We start from the raw sequence: 11,349 nt of genomic DNA, 5'->3' as shown, positions 1-11,349 counted from the left end.
CCCTCCTTGGCAGCAAGAGGTGGAACTCTTTTTTTTCCTTTTGATCACTGAGCACATTTATTTTATTTCATTCTGAGTTTTAAAAAATATGTGGGGATTTCCTTGGCGATCCAGTGGTTAAGACTCAGCACTTCCACTGAAGGGGGCCTGGGTTCAATCCCTGGTTGGGGAGCTAAGATCCCACATGCCGCCCACATGCTGTGAGGCACTGCCAAAACTAAAAAAAATAAAAATAAAAGAAACTCTGGAATTACTAAAATATATAAGAACAGCAATAATAAAAAATGCAAATGTGGATAGTCACATATATTGACACTGAAAAGTAGAAATGCCATCCCTTTACAGATTTTATCTCAGAGTCTATCAGCTGTACATCAGCTTCCATTGCCACCAACAGCTGACTGTCGTAGAGTCCTCGTGCTCGCTGAGCCACTGCTTCTGTCGAAGGTTTCATGTCATTTGTACTACACAGAATTCCTTTCATTGCTTGCAGTGATTGCTACACTGCAACCTCGACACCTAGCATAGTGCCTGGCACGCAGCAGGCAGCTCGCTGTAGTGAGAAAACACAGGCCACCAAGTCCTCTGACTGGACCATCGCTTGCAATAAACTGATGTGCTGCACTGAGAAAGACAGCGTCACCATGTGGTTTTCCTGCCGAGAATGTTCATCCTGAATCTAAGTATGAGGAAACAATAGGCAAACCCACCTTAGGAAATATTCTACAAAAATCCCATCTGAACTCCTGAAGAAAATATCAATATATCTTAAGGACAAAGAAAGTCTGTTAAAGGACACTAAAAAGACCCAACAGCTAAATTCAATATGTGCCTGTCATTGGAGCCTGGATTTTAAAAAATAGCTCTAGAGGACATAATTGGGACAATTGTGGGGATTTGATCATGGACTCTATGTTAGAAAATAATATCGTGTCAGTGTTAAATGCTACTCATTCTGTGGCTACGCAGAATGTCCTTGTTATTAGGAGATACACACTAAAACTGTTGGGGGGAAGTGATATCACATCTGCAACTTTCATTTCAGAAAAAAATGTACATACCAACCATCTGTATAATATACGTGTGTGTGTATATACACACACACATACATGCACGTAGATAAAGCAAATGTGGTTAAATGTTAATATTTGAATCTAGATGAAGGGTATATGGGTGTATTCTTGCAAATTTCACTAGGTTTGAAATTTTGCAGATTAAAGATGGAAAAAAAAAGCAGCAGCTTTGGCATTGGACTTTGGACCTGGTGCGTCTAAATGTTAATTGTACCACCTTCCACCCCACCTCCCCTGTTTTTTTGGTTTGTTTGTTTGTTTTTGTTTTGCTTTGGGGCTTTGGGCAAGTTATTTCCATCTCTTGCCAAGGGTTTTCCCCCACTGTAAACAGGGTTAATAATACTCCCTGCCCCAAAGGGTTATGAAGATGAAGGATGGTGGATGTAGGGAGCTGACAATGCCGGGCACAGAGTGATAGCGCAGTTAACGCCAGCTCCAATTATGTGGATATATTTGCCAAGACAGGTTCACGGGAAGGAACACATCGATGGGAAAGTTGGAACACTCCCACCTGAAAAATGCTGGTGCCGTGGTAGAAAACAACAAAATCCCTCCTTCTCTTTATTTGAAACAACTGAGGTGTTTTGGGAGTGCCATGAAATCCCATTCCAGGGGCACGAGTGGTGTGTCAAAGAAACCCACTGCCGGTAAGGGGTAGGGTGGGCTAGGGTGGAAGCCAGCAGAGTAGGCAGAAGGGCCGACCATGGTCTGAGGAAGCAGGGAGGTGTGTGGCGGGAAGTGAGAGAAACTCTCGGGGCCTCGGGGCTGGGAGGTAGTGACTGTTGTCTCCCTTCAGAGTGGATGAGCTTCTGGTCCCTTTACCTGCTCTGTCCTGCCCAGGCCCCTTTTCAGAGAGCCTGTGCCCCCGGGGCCTGCTCACTGCATAGGGCCACAACCCCCAAATCCAGGATGGACACCAGATGTGACCAGCCCTGGATCCAGTGCTTAACGCTCACGAGGAAGGGGGGTTCCCGACAGGAAGTCAAACCAGGAGCCTGCTTTGTAATTGCGTTGAGAATTTTAATGAAACTCTGATTTCTTACATTTGCCAGTCACCCCTTCCCAGTGAGGGGCTGAGATGGGCGCTTTGGTCATGGGGCATGACAGTAGGAGCCCAGTCTCCCTCCCTCCTTCTCCTCCAGAGGTGCTGCAGAGCGGTGGCCGGGCGAGGGCTCTGAAGCTCGGAGCCTAGAGACCTCCTGTGCACAAGGCAGAGCCCCAGGAGCCCTGGGAGGCTTTTACAGCAGCTGCTGCGGGTGGTGGAATCTGTGCCCTCCAAGGAGCGGGTGGGAGGAGGGCACTGGGGGGAAACCTCCCAAGCTGGTTAGGACAAGAGCAAGAAGCAAAGTTTGCACAAGTTCAGGTTCAAGGCGTCCTTTATCCTAGCTCAACTCTAAAGTGTTGATGTACTCCTTCACCCATTTCTTCTCTGGGTTGGCGCACACCTGGCGATTCTTTCTGGTGATAAAACTGTGGAAGAGAAGAGGGTGAGACCTGGTCAGTGCTGGGAGCGCCAGTTTTGGAGATGAGGTGGATTGAGGCAGGGGGGAAATGATACTGGGTGGGTTAGTTTTGGAGCTCCATATGATTGTATTGGTGACGTTCAAGGAAAGAACATTTTCTCTTCTGTTGGGTCAAAGGGCTCCAAGCCAGAAGCAGTCCTGTGTGCATTTTAACCCCCCGCCCCCCAAGCCGCAAAAACACATGCAGCCTGGAGATCTAAGGGGATACGGGGCCCTAGGAGCCCAGGCTTGAGCTGGTCAACCACTTCTCAGCACTTCCTGTTTCAGACCCTGTGCTGGGTGCTGAAGATGCAGAGAAAAAGAGGTGTCTTCCAGGAACTGAGTCATGGCTGAGTAAGTGGGAGATGAGGTGGTGAAACAAATGTGTGATCTGGCCTTAGATAACACAGTGCCTGGCACACATAGACACTCGACAGAGGAACCCATCTGTGTGTGCCTGGGTGAACAGAAGAAGGACATGAACTTGAGTCTTGATTTCACCACTTACTAGTTAGATCACCTTGGGCAAATCACTTAGCGCCTCTGAGTCTATACGTTTACCTCTAAAATGTGGACAGAAATAATTCCTAGTTAGCACAATTGTTGTGAAGCTCAGATGAGATAGTATATATAAATTAGTTTTGAAAAATACCATGCGTGTGTTGTTATTGGGGTGCTGCGGGACCTCTGCCTTAGGGTGGATCACAGCAACATGAGCCCAAAGGTCCCGGTACTGGACACCGTGGCTCGGAGAGGTTGAGGACCCTGCGATACTGGCAGATGTCAAAGCACTTCTACCAGTTAACCGGCCAGAATGTGGAGGCCGGTGAGGGCGGGAGGCCTTATCTCTACAGGTGTTGATGGTGTAAGTTGGAAGGCTCACAGGCCGGGGATCATGGGCTACGTCCAGCTGCCTGCCTTACCTGTTTGCTGGGAGACTGGTTCTCTCTGAGGGACACCCTGGGCCTGGCCAGCAGTGCTACCCATTAACGTGTTACTGTGGAGCTAGCCCTGCCTATGTGGACCATTCTCGTTTTGGCTTCTCCTTCAGGATGCTTTCCTGCACCTTTTTGAGATGTTTCCAGACAAAGTGAAGGCTTAGGTTATCTGATGAGAATGAGGATTTCTTGGCCCCTTTTCGTGCTCTATCACGGAGAGCGTTTTTTCTCAGGGAAGCTGCTTCCCCTTCTCTGAGCCTCACTCAGAGCCACCTGACCACCTCTCTTTCTCCCCTGCCTGGCGTGCAGAGAAGAGAAAGGGAGCAGAAGGGGTGTACTGGGCTCTGGTGCCTCCTAGTATTTGTCTTCTTGTTTGGGGTGGTGAGGGAGCTTCCGATGCAGACCCTGCCCTCCGCAAGCCCGGTGTCATACAGGAGATCCTGCAGACTCACTGTCCTCTTTCCTCAGCCCCCTTGGCCTGAGGCCAGGAAGTCGAAAGGCCAGGAAACCGACATCTGGGGGGAGGGTTGCCCAGGCTTCCTGCTGCTGCTCCCTGCTGAATGTGATACTGGCTAGCAGCCGGCATTGCCAAGCCTTCTCTCCCTGCCCGCTCTGTGGGGAGCCTCTCCTGGCCTGACTTCCCTCCGCCTTCACCTGCCCCTTGAGAGCAGGTGTGCTCAACATGGCTGCCCTTCTCTCCTGTGCGCTTCCTCACTCAAGTCTCTGGCCCTGGGTCTGGCACACCGTAGGTGCTTAATGGATATTTATTGAATGAGTTAGTGACTGAATGTTTTGCATTCACTCCTCAAGTTTCACTTGTCACTTCTATGTATATAATAATACATTTAGAGGGGGAGAAGGATGATGATATAAGTTAACAACTTATCAGGCACCTAACTGTGTGCCAGGAAATATTCTAATTTTATCTTTCTTTTTATTATCCTCACTTTGACCCAGTGAGGGAAATACCTCTATTTTACTGCACTTTGCCGATGAAGAAATTGAGGCTCAGAGAGGTTAAGTGACGGGCCCAAGCTCATGCAGCTACTAGCTGGCAGAGCTGGGATTTTAATGAAGACAGACTAGCCGGAACAGCCAAGACTGCTGTATTCCTGCCACTGTGACATCGGGAGACCCCTTCCTCCTATAAAAAAATGTCACATCTCCGGCCCCAGCACCCTTTCCTCGGCTACAAACCCTTCATCGTACATTCCCTGCTGGACTTTCCATAGAGTTGTTGTGCTGGCACCTTGGTCCTTTCCTTTTTAAACAGCTCTTCCTCAGGACTTCAGGGGGCTCCACCTTCACCCTTCTCCAGGTCTGGGTTGAAACCTCAGCATCACACTCAACCCCTCTCTCTTCCTTGCTACCGACCTCACAGCTCCTGCCAGGGCTTGCTGATTCCGCCTCAGAAGCTTCCTCACCCCGTCTCTCCTTCGCTTCAGGTCCTGTTCAGCCTCAGTACCACTCATGTGGACAACAGCAGCCTCTCCACTGGACCTCTCTTGTCTAGACTTTCCCCGTTCCAGCTCATTTCACACTTTTGCTTCATTGTGCTGACACTCAAGGCCCTCAGTGCTTTCCTATACGGAGACTCTACAAAAACCAGAGGAGAGTCTTGGCGACATCCCCTCTGCCTCATACACCCTGTCCCTCAGTACAATCCCAAGTCAAACAGCACTTTTTGCAGCAGACTTCGCCTAAATCCCTTCTCTTAGCTAAGCCCTGAATCGCGGTGTGTTCCCTCTTTCCCTTTGTAACGTCTTATGCAGGGTGCCCTGGTCATTGCTACATCTGTCTTAGACTGTGAGCCCCAGAAGGGCCGGGATGGTGGTTTACTCCACGCTGCCTGCCCATAATAGGTGCTCAAAGAAGGATTTTTTTTCCTTTTGAAAAATACTTGTTTTCAGAGATAAAATTAGCAGTGCTACATTTCTTTTGGCTGTGCCACGTGACATGTAGGATCTTAGTTCCCTGACCAGGGATGGAACCCGCACTCAGAGTCTTAACCACTGGACCGCCAGGGAAGTCCCAGCAGTGCTAAATATTATTGCTATACTTCGAAAGATTCATCAGGACCAAAGGCCAAATCTGAATACCTGTAACTTTGCCAGTGTCACAGAAATTTTTGGATTAAAAAACTTCATCGTTATATGGAAAACTTCGTGATTGCCCCATTTTCATTCTTTAAGCCTCTGTCATCTTAAACTTCTTAAGCCACTATCACTAATGACCTTGCTAGAGTAGAAAGAGGAGGAGGCTCCAGAAACAGTCTCCATCCCTCCCTCACTTACTGTACAACCTTGGGCAAGTCACCAAACCTCTCTGGGTCTCACTTTCATTATCTGAAACGTGGAGAAAATTATGCATACCTGTCAGGGATGTTATGATAAAATGTAGAGATAATGCATGTAAGACATTTGACACACAGTAGGCACTTCCTAGGTAGCAAGGATTATTATTTTTCTAAATATGGTAGCTTACGTATTTAAAGGAGAATCTCATTTCATTATTTCTTCATCAATAACTTTTTTTTTAACACTCTTGACTGTAACTAGGGTCTTGACCTCTGACCTCTCCTCTTTAGCTCCTTTTGAAGTTGCAGGTGGATTTGATTGGGTGTCAGATATGAGGGACTGCGGGGTTCTTAACTGGAAAGAGATGACTGAGTCGATCTTCTCCACCCAGGGGCATGGCAGACCAGGTTCAAGAAACAGTCACATCCGTAAAGATCAGAGACCTAACCTAGCCCATCAGAGTGGGGAGGATCCTTCAGGAACACCTTGTCTAGCCTTTTTCCACAATAGCTGGGGGACCTGAAGCTAGAGAGGGAGGAACCATGGCTGTTTGAGCAGCCGGAGGATGGGTGGGAGTGGATGGGGCACCATCTCTGAGGGCTCATGGCCGGGGGACTGGCTCTGGGGCAAAAGGTGTCCCTCCCTCACCCCCTGGAGGGTTCCACAGGGCTGAGACTCACACAACTGCTGCCATGGAGCACTTGCTGCTGGTGTAGAAATATTCCCGGAGGTGGGCGCGGGGCAGCGGGCGGGAGAGGTAGGCAAAGCAGCAGGGTGTGGTGTCCGAGGCATCTGGGGGAGGGAAGAAAGAAGACTCCTGGATTCATTGCCAGTGCACACTGGGTATTGTGCTGGGTGCTTTATATGAATTATCTTTTTAAAAGCTTTTTGTTTTTAAAATATTTATCTATTTATTTGGCTGCGCCGGGTCTTAGTTGCAGCACGTGGGATCTTCATTGCCTCATGCGAAATCTTAGTTGCGACCAGGGATCAAACCCGGGCCCCCGGCATTGGGAGCGTGGAGTCTTAGCCACCGGACCATCGGGGAAGTCCCTATATGATTTATCTTGAACAGACTATTATCCTCCTTTGGCTGAAACTGAGGCTCAGAGAGGTAAAGTCACTTGGCCATGGACACACAGTGCCAGAGTGGGGATTCCCTCACCTAATCCTTGAGCCTTCCCTCTATACCACGACCCCATAACTTTGGCTCTGATGGCATCCTGTGTTTCGTCCGGGCTTATCTTAGGTCTTCTGCCCTTATTCTTGCTCTCCTAGGATCCTCAGTGGGTTCAGAACTTGGTTTCTTTGAGACCTAGGGTGGGTTGCGGGGAGGCTTCCAAAACTCAGACTTCATGACTGAGCCAGGACCCCTAAGAGAGGCCTGAAGATGCATATTTTATCCTGGGACCCTCTGGCTGAGGCATACTGAGAAGGGCTCTGAACAGAGAAGGAGGACTTTTTGTTGGTCAGTTAATTCAGGATGGCCCCGGCAAGTGTCAGTTGCCATTTTCCAGCAGAGTAGTAGTGTTTCAGAGCCAAACAGAGCTGGGTTTGAACACTGCTTTCCTTACTTCCTAGTTGCATGAACTTGGACAAGTTACTTAACCTCTCCGGGGTTCTATAAGTCGAGGACAGCTACTCAAAGAGTAGATGTGAGCATTAAATAAGATGATATTTGCAAAGCAATCAGCACAATGCTTGATCCAGAGTGGGCATTTAATTAGATTTTGTTATCCTTTATCAAGTCCCATTTTTTTCCATCTGTGAAATGGAGGGAATATGACTGTCCCAGGAGAGTTTTACTTAAGTGCTTAGAAGCTTCTTAGAAACCCTGCTGCTGCTAGACATGAGTTAGTCATGTTTGGAGGTCAGCTCGAGCTGCCCCTGCCTGCTAGTATCCCCAGCATCAGTCCACACTCAGCGAGCACCTGTAGGGCTTGGGGTGTAGACCTTGATGACACATACAAGTTGTTCAGAGGGTCCCTGCCATGAAGTGGCTTTGAGATCTATCAGGGACAACTGGACATCTGGGTAAAGCAGTACAGGGGAATGTAAGTCATAGGGTTCAGATGGTATAAATGCTACAGTTGAAAAGAGGGCGAGATCTGGGCCAGTCTAAGGGTTGGACCCCGGGGGGTGTGGTGGTCAGGACCTGGACTTACATGGGGAGGCAGATGCAGGAGCGCAGAGGACAGCCATGGCGAGGATGACAGCGAGGGCGGCGGCGGAGACCTTCATGGTAGCTGTGAGCAGAGGCTGTGGGAGATCCACCTGCTGTCTCAGGATCCTCTGCAGGGATTCTCTGCAGCTCAGGCTGGCCCTTTATAGGGAGCCCGGCCAGCAGAGGGGGCGCCCTCACTAGGGGAGTTTCCAAAAGAGCAGCCACACACTGGCTGATACCATAAGTGAAATTGCACAAAACAGAAAAGAAAACTGAAATAGCCTCCGGAAATTTGAGTCTCTCTCTCTCCCTCGCTCCTCTCTTCACTGCCCTCCAGTCCAGAGTGAGCTCATCACTTCCCTCTTTGCCCTTGAGAAGAACCAGCACAAGCAGCGGTGGTGGAAAAATCTCTTCCTCTGCTGGCATCTTCAGCTTCGTGTGCCAGGGCGGGGGTCCTCCCAGAGGTCAGGAAGCTGCTTCCCTGGGGACAGGAGGAAGGGCAGTACGACGAGATCAGAGCCCAGGTGCCCTGGCTCTCGCTGCAGTGCTCGATCCACTAAGTACTGCTCACCATGAAAAGGTTCATGGTTGGGACATCCTTGAAACTGAATGAAGTGGTGGTCTGGATTAGAGCCAAGGTCCTTCCTCCATTCCAAAGAATTGGATACAGTCAATCTTCATCAATTCCTATTTGGATAATTCAGAATTAGTGATAGTTTGGCCTGGGTTGGGCTGAAGTTGACTTCTGAATTATCTAAAAGTGTCTGTTGACAGTAACAAAGGCAAACGCATTTAAAAAAGCGTAATTAAAAAAAAAACGTAATCTTACACCAAGGATGTTTTTTGCTAGCTATCGCCACATATGTAACTTGGTGGCTGAGGGTGACTGAATCACCCAGAATGGGGAGAACTTGTCTCATTTCTTCCACCCGAAGACTTTGACGCAGGATGGTTATTATTCTCCCTTTATAGAAGTGGAAACCGTGCCTCAGAAGAGGTCACTAAGGTCCTCGAGGTCACACAGCAATAAGTGGGATTTGAACCCAAGTATTTTTTTTTTCAGATTGACTTAAAAAAAGAAATTGAACCATAGTTGACTTACAAATTGTGTTAGTTTTAGGTATACAGAAAAGTGATTCAGATATATGTATATGTATAGATACATATATATCTATATAGATACATATTCTTTTTCAGATTCTTTTCCATTGTAGGTTATTACAAGCTACTGAATATAGTTCCCTGTGCTATACAGTAGTTCCTTGTTGTTTATCTATTTCATATATAGTAGTGTGTATCTGTTAATCCCAAACTCCTAATTTATCCCTCCCTCTGCCCTTTCCCTTTGGTAACCATAAATTTGTTTTCTATGTCTGTCAGTCTGTTTCTGTTTTGTCAATAAGTTCATTTGTATCATTTTTTAGATTCCACGTATAATTGATACCATATAGTATTTATCTTTCTCTGACTTAGTGTGACAATCTATGATGTCTGACTTACTTCACTTAGTATGATAATCTTTAGGTCCATCCATATTGCTGCAAAATGACAATATTTCATTCTTTCTTATGTCTGAGTAATATTCCATTGCATATATACCACATCTTTATCCATTCATCTGTTGATGGACACTTAGGTTACTTCCATGTCTTGGCTATTGTAAATAGTGCTGTTATGAACAACAGAGTGCGTGTATCTTTTCAAATTAGAGTTTTTGTCTTTTCTGGATACATGCCCAGGAGTGAGATTGCTGGATCGTATGGTAACTCTATTTTCAGTTTTTTAAGGAACTTCCATACTGTTCTCCCTAGTGACTGTACCAATTTATGAACCCAAGTGATTCTGATGACCAGGCTCAAGCTCTTTCCACTGACCCACATCATTCAGGCAGTTAAGCTGTTCTTCATCCTCTCTAGGTGCCAGGTGCTGTTCTCAACTTGTCATAAGAATCCTCTCATTCCCTCCTGACTCGTTAAACAATTACCAATAGAAGCACAGTTTTGGAAACCATGGCCCATCTCATTTAAAGAAATAAATTGTAAGCACTTAAGAAACATCCAGCCATCTACACAAAAATGATCTGCCTGTTTGAATTGTTCCCTTCATGTAATCCTCTTAGTCAGCAAACATGTGGGAGGCTGTGCTGCCTAGTGGTTAAGAGCAGGGGCTTTGGTGTTTCATTTACAAGCCAGGTGGCCTCCTACAAGTTACTTCATCTCTCTGGTCTCAGTTTCCTCATCTATAAATCAGCGATAATAACAGTGGCCCCTCCCACAGCTGTTGAGACAATTAAGTTGCCATAAATGTGCTCACGCTTGGAAAGCTCTTAAGTACAATGCCTGACACTGTTAAGTACTTAATAACATTAGCTATTATTATTGTGTTATTATTGAGTAAGAAAATGGCAGTCCCTTTAAGGATATTCTATACTGTAGGTTCTTCGGCAATCTAGACAGCCCCACCCACCCACCCCGGACCCCAGTTGATGTGGATTCGTGAACCCTATTACGAAGACTATTTTTAAGCAGGTGGGTCAGTTGAGGCTTAGAGAGGTTAAATGACTTGCTTAAGGTCACATTTCCTAAAGTGATAAGAATTCAACATGGAACCCAAGTCTGTCTTGGTTCCTAGCTTCCTACCACACTGCATTGTATCTAGAGAAATCCTGAAACGTTTGCTAAGGCTGTTTTTCCCTGTGAGCTCTATTTCTGTTGCCTTTCCTTGATCTCAGTTTCCTTCTTTAAGGAAGAAAGGAAAGTACTTTTCTGGATACCAAATACGCTGAGTTGGGACACGAGCTGAGGACAGAGCTGAGGGAACCACAGACGACCAACCTCATCCCCATCTTTAAATCCCAGTGAACGATTCTGCTGTGTGTAAGTGTGTGTGCATGTCTGTGTATAAATGGTAGTGGGAATAGGGAGTGGGTAGGATGACAGGGTTGCTAAGCAGGAATAGGCAGTGGGTACATCAGGAGTATTTTTCTTCCCTTTTGGTGGTTCCAGGGGATTATGGGTGTGCAGAGGAGAGAGAAGAACCTGACTGTAATTCCATTTCTGCCACTCACTTTCTCCTGTGCAAAATCAGAGTTCAGACTCACGGAATCAGTATATTCTCTGGCTCTAAAGTACTGATTCCATGAGGAAATCAGAGCCCCTGTGTAAACAGTACAGTACCTGGTACAGGGTGGGTGTCCAATGAATGGCAACTGTCATTATGATTTACCTGGCATTCTGTGTTCCCGAAAACCAGGAACGCCTGCCCATCTGACTCACCACACTGGCAGTCGAGAGGATCAAGGGAAGTGATGACAGTGGACGTGCTTAGGAGACCGTCAGGTGAGGTGCAAACGTCATGAAGCTGTCTCTGTCCTCC

General features: G+C 47.1%; 1 protein-coding gene across 1 annotated transcript; it reads right to left on the bottom strand.

Annotated features, from left to right (window-relative positions):
* Positions 1 to 2,072: 2,072 nt before the first annotated feature.
* Positions 2,073 to 8,174, bottom strand: LOC101338606 (C-C motif chemokine 5). Its single transcript, XM_004322856.4, has 3 exons — positions 7,976 to 8,174; positions 6,491 to 6,602; positions 2,073 to 2,543 (listed from the first exon to the last, which is right to left on the bottom strand). The coding sequence occupies exons 1-3, from the start codon at positions 8,049 to 8,051 to the stop codon at positions 2,456 to 2,458; spliced, it is 276 nt and encodes a 91-aa protein (XP_004322904.1). The 5' UTR covers positions 8,052 to 8,174; the 3' UTR covers positions 2,073 to 2,455.
* Between the last annotated feature and the right edge of the window lie 3,175 nt (positions 8,175 to 11,349).

Source organism: Tursiops truncatus, chromosome 20 (genome assembly GCF_011762595.2).
Source record: "Tursiops truncatus isolate mTurTru1 chromosome 20, mTurTru1.mat.Y, whole genome shotgun sequence".
Taxonomy (NCBI): Eukaryota; Metazoa; Chordata; class Mammalia; order Artiodactyla; family Delphinidae; genus Tursiops; species Tursiops truncatus.
This window is presented reverse-complemented; position numbering and strand designations above follow the sequence as displayed.

Excerpts from the sequence above, each read along its gene's own strand:
- LOC101338606 (XM_004322856.4), bottom strand. The coding sequence starts at position 8,051 with ATGAAGGTCTCCGCCGCCGCCCTCGCTGTCATCCTCGCCATGGCTGTC. Across the intron at positions 6,603-7,975 it reads TCCTGCATCTGCCTCCCCAT|ATGCCTCGGACACCACACCC; the intron begins GTAAGTCCAGGT and ends TCCCTCCCCCAG. Across the intron at positions 2,544-6,490 it reads TGCTCCATGGCAGCAGTTGT|TTTTATCACCAGAAAGAATC; the intron begins GTGAGTCTCAGC and ends TCTCTTCCACAG.